This window comes from Barbus barbus, assembly GCF_936440315.1.
Source record: "Barbus barbus genome assembly, chromosome: 35".
NCBI classification, from domain to species: Eukaryota; Metazoa; Chordata; class Actinopteri; order Cypriniformes; family Cyprinidae; genus Barbus; species Barbus barbus.
This window is the reverse complement of record NC_136763.1, coordinates 10814324-10834435: the sequence shown is the minus strand read 5'-3', so window position 1 is coordinate 10834435 and position 20112 is coordinate 10814324. Positions and strand designations below refer to the sequence as shown.

Sequence of the window (20112 nt, the reverse complement as noted above, 5' to 3'; positions counted from 1 at the left end):
GTTTTTTTTTTGTGTGAAATTTTGCCTGCAAAAATATTAGCTTAGTTACCGATCATGAAATTGACATTAGACATTTAGAATCTACAATATTTAATTTCTGAGTCTATGTCATGTACATTTGGATAATTTTGGGCCTATGAAGTTCATGGAAATATTAATAAACAACCATATTTTTAAGGAAATTTGGTATGAAAATCAAACACACGCATGTCTTTAAGATCAAAACATTAAATAATAATATATACATGCTCTGTATACTTTTGGCATATTTGAAAATATAGGCCCTACATATATATGAACAATTTCACATGAGAAGCCGTGAGATATGGCTGTATATCGGCACGAGGCATAATATTTAATAAACAACAACAAAAGCCATCATAAAAGTTGCTAGGCAATGCAGTCTAAAGTACAAAGGCAGTGCTCTGATATGCAACATTGAAGTTACAACAAATTTAACGTGATGAGATTTTGCCCTCAGCCAAAACTATTTGCTCTGGGAAAAATAACAGATTAATGAGACCAAAGACTACCTATGACATTTAACGGCAAATTCCAGAAGATCTGGCCGAGTTGAGGCTGCTCTCAGTGGGTTTATGAATGCTGAACGGCCGCTGACATCCTGGAGCTCACATCTCCAAAAAACGTTGAAGCAAATTTTCAAATAGACAGATTAACAAACTGCATATTGTAAGTCTAAACAAGTACATTCTCATGTTAAAAACTCCAAAAACTACATTTCGTGCTACAAAAACAGTATTTTTACAATTATAGTGGACTGGAGCGTCCGCCATGACACTCGCTTTGAAAAATACTGCAAATGGTGAAACGGCTGTTGGAGTTCTGTTATCCCTCTAATATCACACTCTTATCAGCCAATCAGATTTTGAGGATCAGAACAAACCAACGCTATCTCACGGCAATTCGTACATATTTTACGAGGTGGCTAATTCGTACGAATTCATACGACCTCACTCGTACGATTTAGTACGATTTGTCTAAACCCCAGTGACGGGTAGGTTTAGGGGCGGGGGTTAGGTGTAGGTCATTCGTACAAATTCATACGAATTGGCAACTCGTAAAATACGTACGATTAAGCAAAAATCGTATGAATTTGTACGAGTGAGGTCGTACGAATTAGCCACCTCGTAAAATATGTACGAATTGCCGTGAGATCGGGCTGGAACAAACTGCTGTGTGTGTATTATATATATATGTTTGCTACTAAAAAGCTATTTCTTTAGTTGCATCTGACCATAGAAACCAGGGCTATTTGAAGTTCCAGTCGTGTCTGACAACTGAAAATGCTGGATTTTTGTTTTTGGATGAGCGAGGAAATTTTTTTTCTTGAAATCCTCCCGAACAACATGTGGTTCTGTTTAATATATATATATTTTTTGAGGCTTTCTGACCCCAAGATTCAACTACTCTCTGCAATTCTCCAGCTGTGATCCTTGGAGAGTCTTTGGCCACTCAAACTCTCCTCCTCAGCATGCATTAGTACGATTTATACTACGGGGCCGTTGAATGCTTGAATCTGATTGGCTGACGAACGTTCTGAGGTGTGCAATTATTTTCAGGGAAACGCACGGCGAACGTAGTTCCAGGCAGCTTTCTTGACCGCATTACAGTTCCATATCACTTCGCATCGTTGTCAGCGCTGCCCTGACGATTTTATCAGTTAGCCTAGTGTAGCAACTTAAAGGCTACACATGACATTTCTCACTAGCGAGGTAATAACAGCGCTGCATCTTAAAGCAGACTTACAGTTTAGAGACGGTGCTTCAGAACACTGTTGAGGGACACACAGAGGTAGCCTAATTCATACAAGCTCTCTCTCTCTCTCTCTCTCTCTCTCTGTTTCTCTTTCTCTGTGTCTCTGTCTCTCTCGCTCTCTTTCTAATAACTTCATTATTAACTGCATTAGTCTGCTATCAACGGCTCAAGCCTCCATTGCCAGCTTTAAAATGACGTTTTGGAACTAGCAAAAGAGTCGTTGGATGAGATGCGGAAGAAATAATCCTACTCACAATAGCGATTTAAGTAGAAAAACCGGACGAATCCCTTGAAATATATAATCTGATCGATGTCTTGAGGTGTGGCAACCGTAGTATAAGCGGAATAATTGACTCCGGACCGCTTCGCGTCGTGGCCGCATCACCACCTCGGGTGTGCATTATTTTTCTAATAATTCAACGGCCCGTCGTCAATTATTCCTTACATAGACACACGTCATCTTCCAGGCAGATTTGTAACATCTTTAGTTGATTGGAACTTCTTAATTATTGCCCTGATGTGATGGAAATGGGGATTTTTAATGCTTTAGCTCTTTTCTTTCAGCCACTTTCTAAATTTGTGAAGTTCAACAATCTTTTGCTGCACATCAGAAATATGTTTTTTGGTTTTACGGCCTTTTATTGGCCTTTGTGGCCTTCAGGGGAATTTGGCCTTTGTGTTCCTCATATTTATAATTCTGTGAAACAGGAAGCCAAGGCTGGACAATTTCATGCTCCTAGTCACCCTGGTGGGATAAAAAATGCAAATATGAACGGGAATATACTTATACTTATATATATATATATATATATATATATATATATATATATTAATCATAAGAATTTCTAGGGGTACCAATAATTGTGGCCATTGTGTACTAGAGAAAAATATTTATTTCCTAATGTGATTTCCCCCCACATTACAACTCTGTAATTACTTGTTACACCTATTACGTGTGTACACTTTTCTTTTATATAACCACTGAGCTCATTTGACCTTCCCTAAACCCAAACTAGTAAATAGGGATCTGTCGCATAGTAAACATGCTAGCCACACGCACTGGGAAGCACTATTAAGAGCCTGACCAGTGTAAGAAAAGGAGGATCTTGAAAGCGTATGAGGAATTACCCTTCTTCGTCAAATATTTAGACAAATATTAGGCAATTTACCCAGGAAAAAGATTGCTGCTAAAAACAATTCTTGCTCAAAGGGGAAATCCCTATTCGTTGATATGTGAAAAATGTGATGTGAAATGTGAAGTGACATTCAGCCAATTATAGTGACCCATACTCGGAATTCGTGCTCTGCATTTAACCCATCCAAGTGTACACACACAGCAGTGAACACACACACACCGTGAACACACACCCGGAGCAGTGGGCAGCCATTTATGCTGCGGCGCCCGGGGAGCAGTTGGGGGTTTGGTGCCTTGCTCAAGGGCACCTCAGTCGTGGTATTGAGGGTGGAGAGAGCGCTGGACATTCACTCCCCCCACCTACAATTCCTGCCGGACGGAGACTCGAACCCGCAACCTTTGGATTACAAGTCCGACAAGTCCGACTCTCTAACCATTAGGCCACGACTTCCCCAATGAGTTTGATATTACAAACTCATCATTTTCTTAACATCTGACATTACTGAAGAAACTCCAAAAATAGCAGCACAAATTTTAAATGTACACAAGTTACATTCTACAGAACTGTGACTACACCAATTGACCTTTGAGCAAAGAGCTTGATTGACAGGCGATCTGACCAATCAGAACGCAGAGATTATGTGCCGCCGCTGCTATCCGCCATCTTGCCCAACAGCTACGGCCTGTCTCCAAAGAAATACATATTAAAACAGGTTAAAAAAAAGATCGACTGAATTGAAACTTTTCAATATAACTAAATATAAAAATGTGCGGAGGGTTAATCTGTGCTGTTGTTGGCTGCCATGGTAACGGCAATAAGCTAAGGTAATTATTCCTTTAAAGTACTTGTTTTGCATACCAGAAAACCTGTCATTTTATCCTACTCGTCAGATTTTCCTACCGGGGCAATCAATATTTCGTCCTTTTTCTCACGCTGAACAACAATATTTAATGCAACTGCATTACATGTATTTTTTAAAACCATTTTCTGAGGCAAAACAGTGATCTGCCACGTTTAAGAGCCACAAAACGGTATTCATTGTTTTAATTTATTTTAAAATGACTCGATTTAAAAGATGAGGGTCCTGAGACCTTGTTTCATATTATCAGAAGTAACCTTCTCTGTCTTGTCTGTCGGTGTTTTGTCAGTTTCCTCTTTGCTCTGCAATGTATTTTTTTCTTTGCGTGAGAACGTGTGTGTAGTGAGAGCGGCATTGTTTGTCGGTCATGGCAACAGTAACTAAGGGTGGGCGGGGTTTGCGAACCACACACATTAACAAATGAGGATGTTGCTGGGTCACGTGTCCGGATCTCCAGTGGATTCTACAGAACAACTTTGCAAACGGTGGTTGGTTGCAGTGTCTGTAATGACTGTGTCGTTTCGTCTATATGTGGCAGTGCTGGTGGCCACTGTTTCCTTTCAATACAACTCTTTCTGAGAGCTTTGCTTCAACCTTTAGCCACAAATAATAAAAAAGCAACAAAAAACAGAAGAAACAAAACCCACACTGAATTTACACAAAGTTGTTGAGAAGCATCTGAAAAACTGATTGCAGGATAGATGCTTCTCAACAAACCAAACGAAGACTGCAAATACATTTTTGAAAAAGATCTGAGGAAGGAAATACTGCTGATTATTTTGATAAATGTCAAACCACCACGATGCAAAGGAATTGTGGGTAGTCAAAAAGCCCACTCTCAAATATCCATAGCTAGGTCCTAAATATCTGGCTCCTCTTTCAATTGTATATTGCTAAACATTTAGGGTCAGTTTGATTTTTTTTTTCACAGAAATGTTTAAGAAATACTTTAAATTGGAAAGGATGCATTAAAGTGAACAATTATAACAACACTAAATATTTTAAATAAATACTGTTCTTCTGAACTTTGTTCTGCATAACTCTTTTCAACACTGGAATGGTTTCTTGAGCAGCAAATCAACATATTTGAACGATTTCTGAAGGATCATGTGACCCTGAAGACTGGAGTAATGATGTCGAAAAACTATATATATAAAGTATATTATTGAAAATATTTATTTTTATTAAAAAGTAACAATATTTCACAATAACAAGTTTAGTTGCAGCCTTGGTGAGCATAAGAGACTTCCGGCAGAGAAAAAAAAAAATCTTTCCCCAACTTTTGAATGGTAGTACAAGACTAGTGGGTATTTTACTCTGAATTCTCTCATGGTTGAATGGTTTCAAAACGAGTTACACAAAGTTGAATGCTTGGGGTCAGGAGTTCATTCAAATCCTTAACACAAAGTTTGATCAACAGCAAGCTGCACTAACAACGATTCTATGATTCAATGCCATTCAGAAACACTTCAGACGTGTAACTACGAAAAAATTGAATGGCACAAGAAACAATTCTCCCAGAGTCTTTTAATATAAAACAAAGAGTACACAAATCGAAATGGAAAAGAAGACATTCTAGGCACTTGCCATGACAGAATAGTACTCATCTACTTGTCAGATAACACAAAAACATTTTCAAGCTGCGAATGTAATATCAATGCAACTTTTACAGCTGATAGTTTTGATGTTACTGAATGGTTCATCAGTAAAAAAAAAAACAAAAAAAAAACAGAAAACAATGGATCTCAGATGATTCGTAAAACAGTACCACCCAAATGTAATACAAAGGTACTGCAGTCATAAGCTCTCTTGAGGTTTTTAAAAATGGTTTTGTGTTAAATGATGCACAGCCTTGGCAAACAAGCCTGCGAAGTCATAAACAGTGTGGACATTTCTGTGTTTGGGACCTGCTGATACATGAAGTTCAGACCCTTTTGGTCTCAAAGCACACAAACGTCTCCTAGTCAGTGGTGGTGCGGCGATACCAGAATCGTGCTCTGAAGTCGTCGCTGCAGGTCATGAAGCCGGGGTTGGTGGGTGAGTGGACGATACAGCGCACAATGTTATTGTGGCCTAATGAGAGCAGGTTTTTCCTCTCAGCCGTGCGTGAATCCCAGCAGCACAAGCTGATGGTTCGCTCGTCTGGCAGCAGCACATAGTCCTCCGTGTGGTTGAAAACGCACTGAGTGCGGTGCGTTTGTCGCCCACTGAGACCCGCACCTGCATGACAGGAAACACAATGAGGGTGAGCTGGCAGCAGAGTGTGTGAGCTGCAATGAACAACACTGGACAGGTGGCGTGATGACAGACATGGTATTTCCAACATATATGTCAGGGTTTTGATTTATTCACCCCAAACTGAATGGAAGTTCCAAGATAATATTAACTATTAACACTTTTTACTGATGCAAAAGACCATCATAATAGATTTTATAAAATGAATTGTACCAGTCCTAGATGCTGATAACACACAGGTTTTTGCTGGTTTATTTTCGTTTCAGATTCTCAGGCTCTGAATTTGGTTCTTGTTCATTTCAGTCTATTCTGCTTACAATCAACATAAATTCTCTCCCAGCTAATAATGTAAATTATATGAGGCAATGTTTTAGATTGATTTAAACCGGTAACCAGTCTTTATGAACTAATTATCAAAAGAACACACTTATGGGTGTCATGTGCTTCGGAAATTGGGTTGCATTAGTTCACTGGAAAAAAGAAAAGAAAATTAGAGTAATTTTCTTGTGAACTGGGCTACACTGGTTACGCTATGCGTTTTTGAATAAATGAGTTCATAAGAGTAATTTGTCCAGGACTGGTCATGCTGTGTGTTTTTTAAGTCAATTCACAATCAAATCACTCACGAGTCAGTTCAGTATGTTTTTTATTAACTACAAAGAACTGGTTCATAAAAGTTATTTGTCTGGGAATCAGACCTCACTCTTTATTCTATGTATTTGATTCACTAAACAGACAAATTCATAAAAAACAATCAGTTCATAAGAGTCATTTGTCCAGGATCAGAATATACTGGTTGTGCTGTGTTTTTGATTCAATAGAAAGAACTGAAAAAGTAATTTTCTTTTGAATCCGACTGCACTGGTCAAGATTTACATTTGAGTAAAAAAAAAAAGATTTTGTAAGAGTCATTTGCCCAGAAATCAGACAAATGAATAGAACTACGTTTCTTGTTATTATGTGTCAGTGCACTGAATCTTTTTGAATCACATTTAATACTGGCCACAACACAACAATACTGGGAACATACACCTGGGGAGCAGTTGGGGGTTCGGTGCCTTGCTCAAGGGTCTCACCTCAGTCGTGGTATTGAGGGTGGAGAGAGTGTTGGTCATTCACTCCCCCCACCTACAATCCCTGCCGGACCTGAGACTCAAACCCACGACCTTCAGGTTACAAGTCCAACTCTCTATCCATTAGGCCACAACTGCCCCAAGTTGTGTTTATAATATAAACACAACTTTAGATTATAATGCGTTTATAATCTATAATATAAACCTACCCATAATTCTCCATCTTACCTGTGTACTTGACCAAAGTCCGGCCTGTGGAGATTTCCCAGAGTTTAGCAACAGAATCCTTCCCGCTGGACAGAATATACTTGGAGTTCTTGGAGAAAACAGCCGAGCAGACCTCAGCGCCGTCGTGGGCTTTCTCAAACGTGGTCACGCACCGGTTCGACACTCCGTCCCACAACTTGATGCTGCCGTCTTTGCTACAGGTGACGTAGCTGTTAGCGCTGGGATTGTAACAGACTCCGCAGATGGTGTCTGTGTGCTGATCCAGAGGGTTGCAGGACACAAAACACTGGAAAGTGTTAACGTCATAAAGACGCAAGGTTGGGTGCTGCGTGCCGACCAGTAAGAAATCCCCAGATGGATGGAAGGAGATGGAGCGCAACATTTCAGCCTCCTGTAGAAAATGAAAGGGAGAAACATTCCATGCAAACATCTCCAATAAATGAAGGACCACAAATGACTTTTTAAACTCAAATTTACCTTTTCAAACTAATTTAGAGGCATTATTTAGCTTGATTTTATACCTGTATGTGCTTGAAGGCTCTTTTTGCAGACGGCTTGGAATAATCAAAGAGTTTGAGGGTGTAATCACGAGAGCCAGAGGCTAAGATCTGCTCGGTCGGGTGAAAAGCAAGGCATGTGACCTCATCCACATGATCATACAAGGTTCTGATTACAGGGTGGTTCTCCATGTTCTGCTGGGCCGTTTCGTTCATCATCACCTAAATCAGAATCACAGTGCCAGGTTGTCCCACTTGAATAAACTACATAATATTAACGTCACCATGACACAGACAGATTCTTTTCTTACGAATTGTGAAGTACAAGTGAAACATTATTAAAAAATAAAAAAAATGAAACGACCTTGACTTCAGGCAAGGGTGGCACTCACCTCAAGAGGCATGGCGCTTTTGGCCAGCATGCGCTCAGTATCCAGGATCTTAATGGAGGCGTCAGCGGAGCCCGTGGCTATGAGCTGCCCATCGCGGCTGTAGGTGGCCACACGGCACGGACCCTTATGAGACGTCACATAGCAGGTCTCATACTCTGATGCTTCTGGAGACATGGTTTGCACGTCTGCATCAAATTCCAGGTCGATGCCCACACCGGGCGCCACGGTGTCCGAGCGGCCAATGGCGTACTGTACCGCACTGTCATCGTTCTCCATTCCTATGAAATCAGATTAAAGAACTGTTCTGGCTTCTTCGATAAACAGTTCTTTAGCCCAACAAAGTTGCCTAAGTTTCTTTTAAAATGATTCATAACAGTAAGCATACAGACTGCGTTTCATCCAGTTGCTCTTTTTGTCATCGCTTTGAAGAAACAAGAATTGTGTATGTTGCAAAGAGTTTTGGATTGACTTTTTATTTTGGTAAGAGGAATTCATCCCCAAGTTGTGTAAAGCAGCAAAATGTTGTGTTTTTGCTAATTGTTTGAAAATAGACCCTTTTCACATTAGGTTTATAATCATTTTATTACTATTCCTTGCAAAAATTCTTTAAGGGGAGACACTGCAGGAAACAGTTTTTTCATGCACCTGTCAAGTTTGGGATTTTAAGCTTTTTGGTTTTTCATAAAGTGTTTTTTTAGACTGGTGGTAAGAAAGAAAACATCCAAAAGACACTGTTAAGTGTTTCTTTTATAGCACTTTATCGATTTGTGTTAATAGATTTCAATTACAATACATACTTTTTTAAAAGGCAGTTTTCTCCTACAAAGTCTCCTGTCTGTATCCTGAAGGTTTTTACTGAGGGATTTGTTCATATATATTTGGTTGATTATATACAACATTTTATGGGGCTTAATTTAAGCCAGGACTACTAGGCCTTAGCTAAATTAAGATATTTAAGCATCTTTTACAAAAATGCCTTAGGAGAAAACAAAGGGTGTGCATCTTGACACAGAACATTGACACTGACATACTTTAAGAGATGTCAGAGCAAGATATTTTCAGTTGAGACAGCTCAAACATGCATTTTAGTCTGTGATAAGTTTAAGCCTTGTCTGAACCTGACTCAGTCGTACCTGTCTTGGCCAGCTGCATGAGCTGCTCTGATGGAGACACCACACTCTGGGGCTTCACCTCACTGATCAAGCTGTTGGCGATGGTGGTGTAGCCATCATACAGCAGCTGGCTGATGATCAGCCTGTAAAGGTGCTGTCTGTCCCTCAGTGTGGGCTTGGGCCGGAACATCTTTGCTGCTGCTTGATGCCTGCAAGTGAATGAAGCAAGATAGAAACGCTCAGACTGCAGGAAGTTGTGTGTTTGAAAACCAAGTGAGCTGCCTATCAATACAACACATTGTAAGATAACTCAAAATGTTGTCCAGGTAGGCAACATAGATTCAAAACAAACCCTTTGTTGTTAATTCTAGCGCATAGTTACCGCAAATCTGTGCGTGGTATAGGTCTCGACGTATCAATTTAAAGGTGGTTTGTGTCTGTTTTGAAATAAAGGTCAAAGTAAGCAACAATTACTACACAAACGGCGCTTCATTCATTGAAAGTTGCATATGTAATTAACGACTTACCAAGACTTCAGGAGTTGCGCGCACACGCTTTGTACGCCTGACGCCACGACGTAAGTTACGCATAAATGGTGGAGTTGTGGGAATAAACCAGACAAATTAGAAGTCTCCGGCTGATTTAAAGTAAAAGTCCCTAACGGACTGTTTTTGTTGAATTTTCACACAGATTCGATTTTTTTTATTGTATGCTATTAGAATGAAAACACTAATAAATATTTGTCACACTCTATAATTAATAAAGTTGATAAGAATAAAATACCTTACATTGCTATGCTAAGCAATTTTATTAGTCAATTAGAAAAACAATAAAGCAAATAAAATATCTCAAATAATATATATAGTGTTAATATATGCTGATTTGTTTATTAAACTATGTATTCAAGGACACATAATTAGATGCATTTAAAATTATATAATGGTGAAAGAGGAATAAATGTGTAATAATAATAAAATAATAATAATAATTAGTTACATTTATATAGTGCTTTTCATAGAAAGGGGGTATCTCCTCATCCACCACCAATGTGCAGCATCCACCTGGATGATGCGACGGCAGCCATAGTGCACCAGAACACCCACCACACACCAGCTTATTGGTGGAGAGGAGACAGAGTGATGAAGCCAATCAGTGTATGGGGATGGTTAGGAGGCCATGATGGTCAGAAGCTAATGGGGAAATTTGGCAAGGATGCCGGGTTACACCCCTACTCTTTTTCGATGGACATCCTGGGATTTTTAATGACCAGAGAGAGTCGGTTTAACGTCTCATCTGAAAGACGGTGCTTTTTTACAGTATAGTGTCCCCCTCACTATACTGGGGCGTTAGGACCCATACAGACTGCAGGGTGAGCACCCTCTGCTGGCCTCACTAACACCTCTTCCAACAGCAACCTAGTTTTCCCAGGAGGTCTCCCAGGTACTGACCAGGCTCAACCCTGCTTAGCTTCAGTGGGCAACCAGTCTTGGGCTACAGGGTGATATGGCTGCTATGTAATTTATAAGTAGTTCTGCTCAAGATCTAAATGAACTAATATGTTTCTTGACATACTTTTCATATTATATTTATTATTATATATACTTATTAATAAGAATTATTCAATGTTTTCCCAAATATTAAAAGAGTAAAAAGGGACAAACTTTTTTTTTTAAACAATTTGGTGTCAAAAATGAGATAAATTCATTCAAATAAAAAAAATAACAGCACATAATGTGTTCAATATGGAGCTGGTGTATTAGCAAAATGCTGTAAATTTCTCTCCAAAGACAAACAGCACACCATCGGGGTCATTTTTCACTTATTTTTCTCTTTAATGTATTTACAAGCTTTACATTTCCTCTGTAGTTCTTCATTACAAGTACACTGAGCAATTCTGGCAATTTTCTGACTTGCATTAGTGTTTGCACTACACCTTCAATGCATACATGTATTTGATGATGATGTTGGAATTTTTATTCCATTCAGGATGCATATTCATTTTTACTCTGTTTCCCATGTTATTTGGAAAGTCTGTTGAGCAAAAGCCGAAGCAGAAGAACCAGCGGCGGGTGTTTCTCCGAACAGCCTGAAACTTCAGCAACATCAGCCAATCCTGGACCAGCCCCCACCTTGAGTCAAAAATGTTATGCATTTTTTTTTTTTCTGAGGAAATATTTTATTTTGTTTTGAAGTGAATCACATGAATCCAGGGAGGCTGCTGACACATTTAATCAAAATGAATATTACTGTTATGATACGTTTATTCTGTTATTTCTATCAATGTTCTTTTCGCCTGCAAATGTTAAATAGAACTCCAAACTTGCAGTCTCTTAAAAAAATAATAAATTAAAGAGTTCAGAACCTATCTTAAGTCTCTTCTTTTAAAAGTAACAAAAGAAAAAAAAAAGTCAAACTTTAAAACAAAAATATTTTCTATATATATGATACAAGTATTTAGTGTTCCCTCCGTTTCGTAGAGAGTTCCAGCTCAAGTTGGCCAGCTTTTCATTTTGTGTTTGTGTCAGTAGGGGGCCTCTGGGCATCGGCCACCTGCTTATGTCAATTATCCTCAGACTCCTCCTCCGCCTCGCGTAACCAAGTGAAGAAAGCGGTGACCGACTTCAGCGCTACGCCTTTCCCCTGCTGTTCCGCTGGGTCTTTACTCGTTTCCCATTGATAGAAAGCGTCCTCCGAAATAACGTCCTCATCGTAAAGACAGTCGAAAAACATTCGGAGTAGATCTGCGAATAGAAGTAGATAAAAATTACAATCCTCGAAATCATTCGTTTAGTTTGACATCTTTATTTGCATCTGCTACATACTGGGTGGTTGATCCAGGGCGACAATCAACGACTGAAGAGCATAAAGTGCTTGCAGCTGCCGCTCGGTGTCCGAGTTAAGGTACTTATGTAATATAGGCAGGCGTCTCTGGATGATAGCAGTGTCCACTCTACAGGATGTGCTTTCATCTGGAGTAGAAAAAGATAAAAGTAATTGGTAAAGGGACGATGGAGATGAAGCCGTTTAATAAAAGGCCCAAGTGTAAGTAATTTGCTCACCTTTAACTGCTGCTTTACAAACAGCTGTCATTAAAGCTCTCAAAAATGGAGAGGAACTCATTTGAGATTCGTCCAAATTAGCCTGAAAAGAAAAGCAGATTTCTTGAAAACGTTTCATACACTTGAATTATGGATCAATATAAGAGAGATCCATGGAATCAGTCTCACCTCGACCCAGTCGAAGATCTGTTCATCACTAGCCATGTCTTCCAGCAGGAGGTGCTCCAACTGTTTAAAGAGCTCCTCAGGACTGAGGCTGGGTTTAGCTGTGGCCGGAGACACCTGGGAGACGTCTGACACAGTAAACTCTAACTTCTAGAAAAAGAGGAAAAGGACACAACTGGTTGATTTTGTGTTCGCACCTTTTTTTGTACCGTTTTAGAAGTCGCTTTATCATTAACTCTCTCTCTATGCTACCATAGATTTTTTTTAAATGTTTTTGTTAAAAGTCTCTTATGTTCAACAAGGCTGCATTTATGTGATCAAAGAATACAGTGAAAACTCAAACAATGCTAAATATATTACAATTTAAAATATATATATATTTTATTTTAATACATTTTAAGATGTAATTTATTCCTGAGATGGCAAAACTGCATTTTGAGCAACCATTACTCCAGTCTTCAGTGTCACATGATCCTTCAGAAATCATTCTAGTAAGCTGATTTGATTCTCAAGGAACATTTCTTCTTATCAATATTGAAAACAGATGGGTTTCTTAATATCTTTGTAAAAACAGTGATTCCCCCCCAGGATTCTGTGACGAATAGGAAGTTTAAAAGATCAGCATTTAATTGAAATATAAATCTTGGTATCACTTTACTTTAAGCCTTTATGTATAATGCATTATACAAGTAGTTTTAATGCATTAATTATGCCTTGTAATGCACCTTATAATGCACTGCACAATCTCAGTGTTACCGAAATCCTTTGTAACATTAAAAAGGTCTTGTGTCCTTGCTGAATAAAGTATTACATTGCTTAAAAAGAAATCTTACTGCGGCCAAACTTTTGAACAGTAGTATATAAAATGTGTATATTTAACAGTTTTTATCTAGCACAAAAGCAATGAGAACAGCACCAACAACAATGATAAACAGCAGAATTGTATTGTTTTATTATTATTATGCGCATTAGTGTGATTTATTTCAAATGACCATTTAGTAATTCACTAAAATAAGTCATCATTTCTAATGCTAAATATAAAAAATAGAGCTGACACTGGTTTTTGAAAAAATTGAAAGCAGCTGAACTACTGTGATAAAAAATGTACTTCATTTATAAATGTTGCAATGTCTAGTTAGTGGAAATTTGTATCTGGGTCGGGTGTTCAGGCTACATTCTCACCTGTTGTGAGATGAAGGCACGAAGATGTTCTCCCTCAGACAGGAAGTCGGCCCAGTTCAGCCCAGACTCTCTCCACAAATCTCCAACTTTCCTATGGCTCTGTAGCACAACCAGACACATGTAAACACACAAACTCACAGAACCCAAAACAATACACAAAGCTACTTTACTGCATATTGTTGCTGTCATAGAGGTGTCTATGCATGAAAAGCATCATGCAGGAGCACTAAACCTCAGATGACAACTTGATAAAGATGATCCCAAGGCTCTAAACACCATGTCAACAAAAGTTAAGCTTACCATTTGTTTGCATAGTAGGTGCAGTATTTCAGAAAATAAGATGGCAGCTCTTCCCACAGGGAGTAGCGGTTTACTTAACTCACTGCAGAAACAAAACAAATCTCCATTAGATGCTAAACTGAATCACTATGACAGCTGGAGCCTGCAAGGGCCTGGAATGACTGCAACTACTGTGCACTGCCAAACTGTTAAAGCCCCAGAAGTCATAGACCCAATACAATGAGATGTGTCCAAAAAGATGAGCTGAGATTTTTTTTAGTACTGAATTCTGTAATCCTGCTTAGTCAGAATACCAGTCTCAAATCACAATCCAATATCCATATCGACAAAACTGCAACATTTTTGACTGCATAACCTGCTTTGGATGCAGCCCACCTTTCGATATTCTTGCCTAAGAAAGTTGTGTTTGTTGTTTTAAACGGAATTTTTACATAAATTATTGAAAAAAATGGTACAATGTTCTTGTAGCGTAAAAGTGACAAGGTAGCTGAGGATGCGTTTTGATTAGATGTTAAAAAATATTATTTAAAAGCAGTGTTATTTAAGAATCACTGAGATACTATACTATGAGATACAGTTTTTTTAAATATATTTTTAATATTTTAATGCACACCTGGGATTTTCCTGCTCATACCATAGTATGCCAGCATTTACAAATTAAAGTTGCCATTAATGTTTGCAGCGCAATGTTTAATCAAAAAGGGAAAAAAATGACGGTTATTTTCACATTTACATTTACATTTATTCATTTAGCTGACGCTTTTATCCAAAGCGACTTACAATTGCTATATCAGAGGTCGCACGCCTCTGGAGCAACTAGGGGGTTAAGTGTCTTTCTCAGGGACACATTGGTGTCTCTCAGTGGATTCGAACCCGGGTCTCTTACACCAAAGGCATGCGTCTTATCCACTGCGCCATCACCACCCACACTTTTCATCCATTAAGGCTCGTTAGAATTACCATTCTGCCTGCTTTAAAGATTTCATTTATTTTAATGAACAAGTAAATAGTGCGTGAGAGAGAGATAGAGAAATATAATGTAGAGATTCAGTAGCGAAGCTATTTTATTAATATAAGTTGTAGGGCAGCGTTGTTTTATAATATGAATAATATCTTGACCTTGTGCTGGAGCGTTAACAGTACATGCATTTCTTAAATCATCCTTTGAAAGGAGATTCCACCTCAAAAGAACATCCATCTATTAATCAAGGACAACATGTAATAGGTTTTTAGGGGTGGAATGTCCTTTTAATCACAAATTACACAAAAGCACCAAACAGAACTCATGAGACCAATCATGACCAATGGAATCCTGACCTGAACAGCTCTCTCATACCGATTCCTCCGTCTCTCAGCAAAGGACTGAGCAGCTCAGCCAGGTAAAGCCAAATGAAGGGAACATCTATGGCCATATCATCAGCCTGCTCCAGCATCTCTGAAAACCTACAGAGCCAAGAGACAGGGACAAACCACAGCGCTTTACTACCATAGTATTAAAAGTACTAATAAATACATTTGATCTTAATGTGTGTGTGCTCACCCTTTGTAGAGTTGGGAATGGGGTATGATGCCCTTCTGAATAAGCTGATAGTAGAGCAGTCCCATGTGCTCTCTGGCTTTCTGGCTGCGCTCCAGTGTGCACTCCAGACCCATGCGCACAAACACAAACAGCAGAGAGGACTGATCCATCTCCATTACACACTGCACTGCCTCCTGCACACATAAACAGACACAACACACATTCAAATGCTTTACAGTACTGACAAACAATCACACAGCAGATATTCAAAGTTATTTTACACATACTTAATCAAATGCAATAATGAAAAGCGGTTACATAAATGACTGAAAAATATGGTAAAATGTTCTTGTAGCATAATAATGACAAGGAAGCTGGTGAGAATGCATATTGTACTTTTTTATTAAATGTTAAAAATATGATTTAAAAGCAGTGCTATTTTAGAATCACTGAGATACTATAGTAGTTTTTATTAATATTTGGAATATTTTAATGCACACCCAGCCGTGGATTATCCGAGTTTTGTCAACATTTACAAATTACAGCTGTCATTGATGTTTGCAGAGCAATATAATGTTCAACCAATAAATCATGTTAATCCCAAATATTAATACTTGTTAATACACTCCAGTTCCCAAGTTTGGGATTGGCAAGATTTTGATATTTTCGTCAAAACCGTAAAATGTTTCTTTTCAAAGTTCAAAAGAGCAGCATTTATGTCAAACAGAATTTTATTGTTACGTAATAAATGTATTTACTGTCACCTTTTTATCAATTTAATGCATCCATGCTAAAAGCTAATTGCTTCTAAAAAAAAAAAAAAAAAAAAGAATAGAATAAATAAATAAATGAATAAAATTCGTAGTTACCCCAAACATTTGAACAGTAGTTTGTTTTTAAATGTTGGGAGTTTTTGTTATTTATGGGTTAGTGTTAAGATGGTTGCACACCGGACGAGAAGCGCAGCGCCGTGTTACGTTGCGCCACGTCTTTATACTGTTTTGAATCGTTGCTAGGCGCCGTGGACAGACGCCGATTGGCGCCGCTGGTGTGTGTACGCTCATTGAAAACAATGTGTTTGAATTTTAAAGACGTGGTGTGACGCGATGCGGTGCTGCGCTTCTCGTCCGGTGTGCGACCAGCTTTAGGGTCCTGTGATGTACCTTGTAGTCATTAATGTGCAGAAACTCATCAATGATGGATTTGGACTTCCGCTCGACCTCTTCTTCGGACAGGATGGGCTTCTCTGAAACACCAGCGACCTGCAGCATCTCAGATTTCACTGCAATGAAACAGAAGCTCAGTATTTAGAATATATATGTTTAGTACACAAGTAAATACATTGAAAATGCAGCTTTAATGTATATGTGTTCACTAGCGTAAGCATGTGTCCTTCCTCACATGTTTCCTTGGCTCTGTTGTTCTCTATTTCACATTTCTCCTCTGAGATGCTGGCTTTGCGAGGTGTGTGGTGTGAGTCAGGTCCCTCCCTCCATGTTTCCTGAGGGGCCACATTGTCTGTTAGCTCCTTTGCGCTGCTACCTCGGCTGAAGGGCCCCGGTCGCGATGGCCCCAAACTTACTGGCTTTTCACTGCGTTCACGACCAGTGCTGCCTCGACTGGTAGAGACATACACAATAAGACACATTAAAAGATGTCAAACTTTTATACATTTAAATTCTACATTTGTATTTGTAGCTCATCTGTTCTCAGATGTTGAGTACCTTCCCAGTGGGCGTCTGGAATCGGAATCAGAGGTTTGGGCCGGTGGTGGGCTGGGCTGAGATGTGGATGACTGTAGCGCTGAATAACGGTTTAGGGTGCTACTGGCAGTGCGTGTTAACTCTGGAAATATGAGCATGGAGGTATACATACATGTAATATGTAAAACATTCATCTAAACTTTACTGAATGGGCAGTCAATTTAAAATTCATGAATGCTGGTCCTCACCAGAGTCACTAGCTTTGGCTCCACCACTGCTGCCCTTTATCCAGTTGATCTGAGCCCGCGGACCCAGCTGGATCTTTTCATCGATTTGAGGCTATAATGGGGGATTGGTTGGGGTTTAGAGGTCATAGAGGATACAAGAGTAATACTACCTCATCACTACATCACAGATGCTAAAATGACTCACCGTTGATTGTTAAAGCACATGTCAATGTCAACCTACTCTGTGCTGCACTTAACAATTGTGATTATAATCAGCAGGTGGCAGTGTTCATCAATCAACTGTACCCGCTGATTTGCATTCGAAAATGGGTTTGTGTGTGAAATATGAAGCGTGTGCGCATTGACCAATTTCTTCACCTTGGAGATCTTGGGGATCTTTGTGGGGTCGATGGTCCTGCTGTTCTTAGTAGTGGGCACAGTGTTCCATGTCTCCTCCCGCTGTGAGCGCTGATCTCTCTGATCTCTCTGATCTATAACCAAAGACACAGGGCAGTGTTACTGAACACTGAAATTAGAAATGGCAAGGGTTTTATTATGTGTTTAAAGCAGAGGTTCTCAAACAGGGGGGCCAGAACTCACTAAGGAGCCTCAGCACAATTCCAAAAGTATTTCTTTGTTTTTTAATTATTTGTGCTTTTCAATATTAATTCAAAGCATATTTCTTATTTTAATAATTGTCATTTTTATTGGAAAAACGTTTCCTGATATAAAATTTTATTTAAAATAAAAAAATTTAGTAGCGTCATTTAGACTTGGAAGTGTCATGAAAATTAATAAAAAAAAATGTAAAAAAGTTTTATAAATGGTAAAACAATAAATTTCTATAATGAATAAACATTTTTCTAGTTTTGTGAATCTCTAAAGTAATTGAATAGTTAAAAATTGCTGAGAAAGTGCGAATAATAATCACATAATCATAAAATTCACTTCTTGAAACTTTTAAATATAACTTTTAAACATAGTTCACCCAAATATTTGATTTCTGTCATTATTTACAGTGGGAAAAAGATTTTGTACGTTTGCCCGCTGACAAAGAAATGATCAGTCTATAATTTTAATGGTTGGTTTACTTGAACAGTGAGAGACAGAATAACAACAAAAAATAAATCCAGAAAAAAACATTTCAAAATAGTTATAAATTGATTTGCATTTTAATGCGTCAAATAAGTATTTGACCCCTTCGCAAAACATGACTTCGCACTTGGTGACAAAACCCTTGTTGGCAATCACAGAGGTCAGACGTTTATTGTAGTTGGCCACCAGGTTTGCACACATCTCAGGAGGGATTTTGTCCCACTCCTCCACAGATTTTCTATGGGGTTGAGGTCTGGAGACTAGCTAGGCCACTCCAGGACCTTAATGTGCTGCTTCTTGAGCCACTCCTTTGTTGCCTTGGCCATGTGTTTTGGGTCATTGTCATGCTAGAATACCCATCCATGACCCATTTTCAATGCCCTGGCCCTGACGGTATGTGGCCCTGTCCATCATCCCTTTAATGCGGTGCAGTTGTCCTGTCCCCTTAGCAGAAAAACACCCCCAAAGCATAATGTTTTCACCTCCATGTTTGACGGTGGGGATGGTGTTCTTGGGGTCATAGGCAGCACTCCTCCCCCTCCAAACACAGCAAGTTGAGTTGATGCCAAAGAGCTCGATTTTGGTCTCATCTGACCACAACACTTTACCCAGTTCTCCTCTGAATCATTGGCAAACTTCAGATGGGCCTGTACATGTGCTCTCTTGAGCAGGGGGACCTTGCGGGCACTGCAGCATTTCAGTCCTTCACGGCGTAGTGTTACCAATTGTTTTATTGGTGACTATGGTCCCAGCTGCCTTGAGATCATTGACAAGATCCTCTCGTGTAATTCTGGGCTGATTCCTCACCGTTCTCATGATCACTGAAACTCCACGAGATGAGATCTTGCATGGAGCCCCAGACTGAGGGAGACAGTTAATTTGTGTTACTTACATTTGCGAATAATCACACCAACTGTTATCACATTCTCACAAAGTTGCTTGACGATGGTCTTGTAGCTCACTCCAGCCTTGTGTAGGTCTACAATCTTGTCCCTGACATCCTTGGACAGTTCTTTGGTCTTGGCCTTGGTGGAGAGTTTGGCAACTGATTGATTGATTGCTTCTGTGGACAGGTGTCTTTTATACAGGTAACATACTGAGATTAGGAGCACTCCCTTTAAGATAGGAGATTACAAGCACTCTCTTTACCTGCATAAAAGACACCTGGGAGCCAGAAATCTTGCTGATTGATAGGGGATCAAATACTTATTTCACTCATTAAAAGGCAAATCAATTTATAACTTTTTTGAAATCAAATGCCCCCCCCCCCCCCCCCCCCCACTGTACTCACAAACTGTCATATTCCTAACTTTAAATTATAATTTTTTTCCTAATAAATTACAGTCACATAAACAAACCCAAAAGCACAATCAAAGCAGGTTAACCTTTAGTGTGTTCTCTTCTGCAAACAAGCTGTTTGCGGTTTGCAAAGCCAGCTGTCCGAACAACATGTTCCCATTAATGTTCTGATGTTCATACCTCATTTCTGCGTATACCTGGAACTTCAAATGTGGTTTTGTCCTCTGAGTGGCGCTGTAGTTGGCCTGCTATAGC

At 39.2% G+C, this 20112-nt stretch overlaps 2 protein-coding genes across 2 annotated transcripts in view; both read right to left on the bottom strand.

Moving 5' to 3' along the window:
* Window positions 1-4926: 4926 nt before the first annotated feature.
* On the bottom strand, window positions 4927-9890 carry LOC306854841 (cleavage stimulation factor subunit 1). Its single transcript, XM_079393089.1, has 7 exons — window positions 9836-9890; window positions 9691-9745; window positions 9330-9517; window positions 8197-8474; window positions 7829-8026; window positions 7308-7698; window positions 4927-5991 (listed from the first exon to the last, which is right to left on the bottom strand). The coding sequence occupies exons 3-7, from the start codon at window positions 9496-9498 to the stop codon at window positions 5732-5734; spliced, it is 1296 nt and encodes a 431-aa protein (XP_079249215.1). The 5' UTR covers window positions 9499-9517; window positions 9691-9745; window positions 9836-9890; the 3' UTR covers window positions 4927-5731.
* A 1234-nt stretch (window positions 9891-11124) lies between these two features.
* Window positions 11125-20112, bottom strand: part of LOC306855053 (eukaryotic translation initiation factor 4 gamma 3-like) — a 59180-nt gene continuing 50192 nt past the window's right edge. Inside the window, exons 22-34 of the mRNA XM_079393470.1 lie at window positions 17842-17954; window positions 17485-17575; window positions 17258-17378; window positions 16935-17152; window positions 16697-16815; window positions 15555-15727; window positions 15332-15457; window positions 14015-14096; window positions 13715-13813; window positions 12536-12682; window positions 12368-12449; window positions 12131-12277; window positions 11125-12049 (exon numbers count right to left, since the gene is read on the bottom strand). Coding sequence (XP_079249596.1) covers window positions 11868-12049; window positions 12131-12277; window positions 12368-12449; window positions 12536-12682; window positions 13715-13813; window positions 14015-14096; window positions 15332-15457; window positions 15555-15727; window positions 16697-16815; window positions 16935-17152; window positions 17258-17378; window positions 17485-17575; window positions 17842-17954 — 1700 coding nt within the window. The 3' untranslated portion in view covers window positions 11125-11867. The remainder of the gene's footprint in view (window positions 12050-12130; window positions 12278-12367; window positions 12450-12535; window positions 12683-13714; window positions 13814-14014; window positions 14097-15331; window positions 15458-15554; window positions 15728-16696; window positions 16816-16934; window positions 17153-17257; window positions 17379-17484; window positions 17576-17841; window positions 17955-20112) is intronic.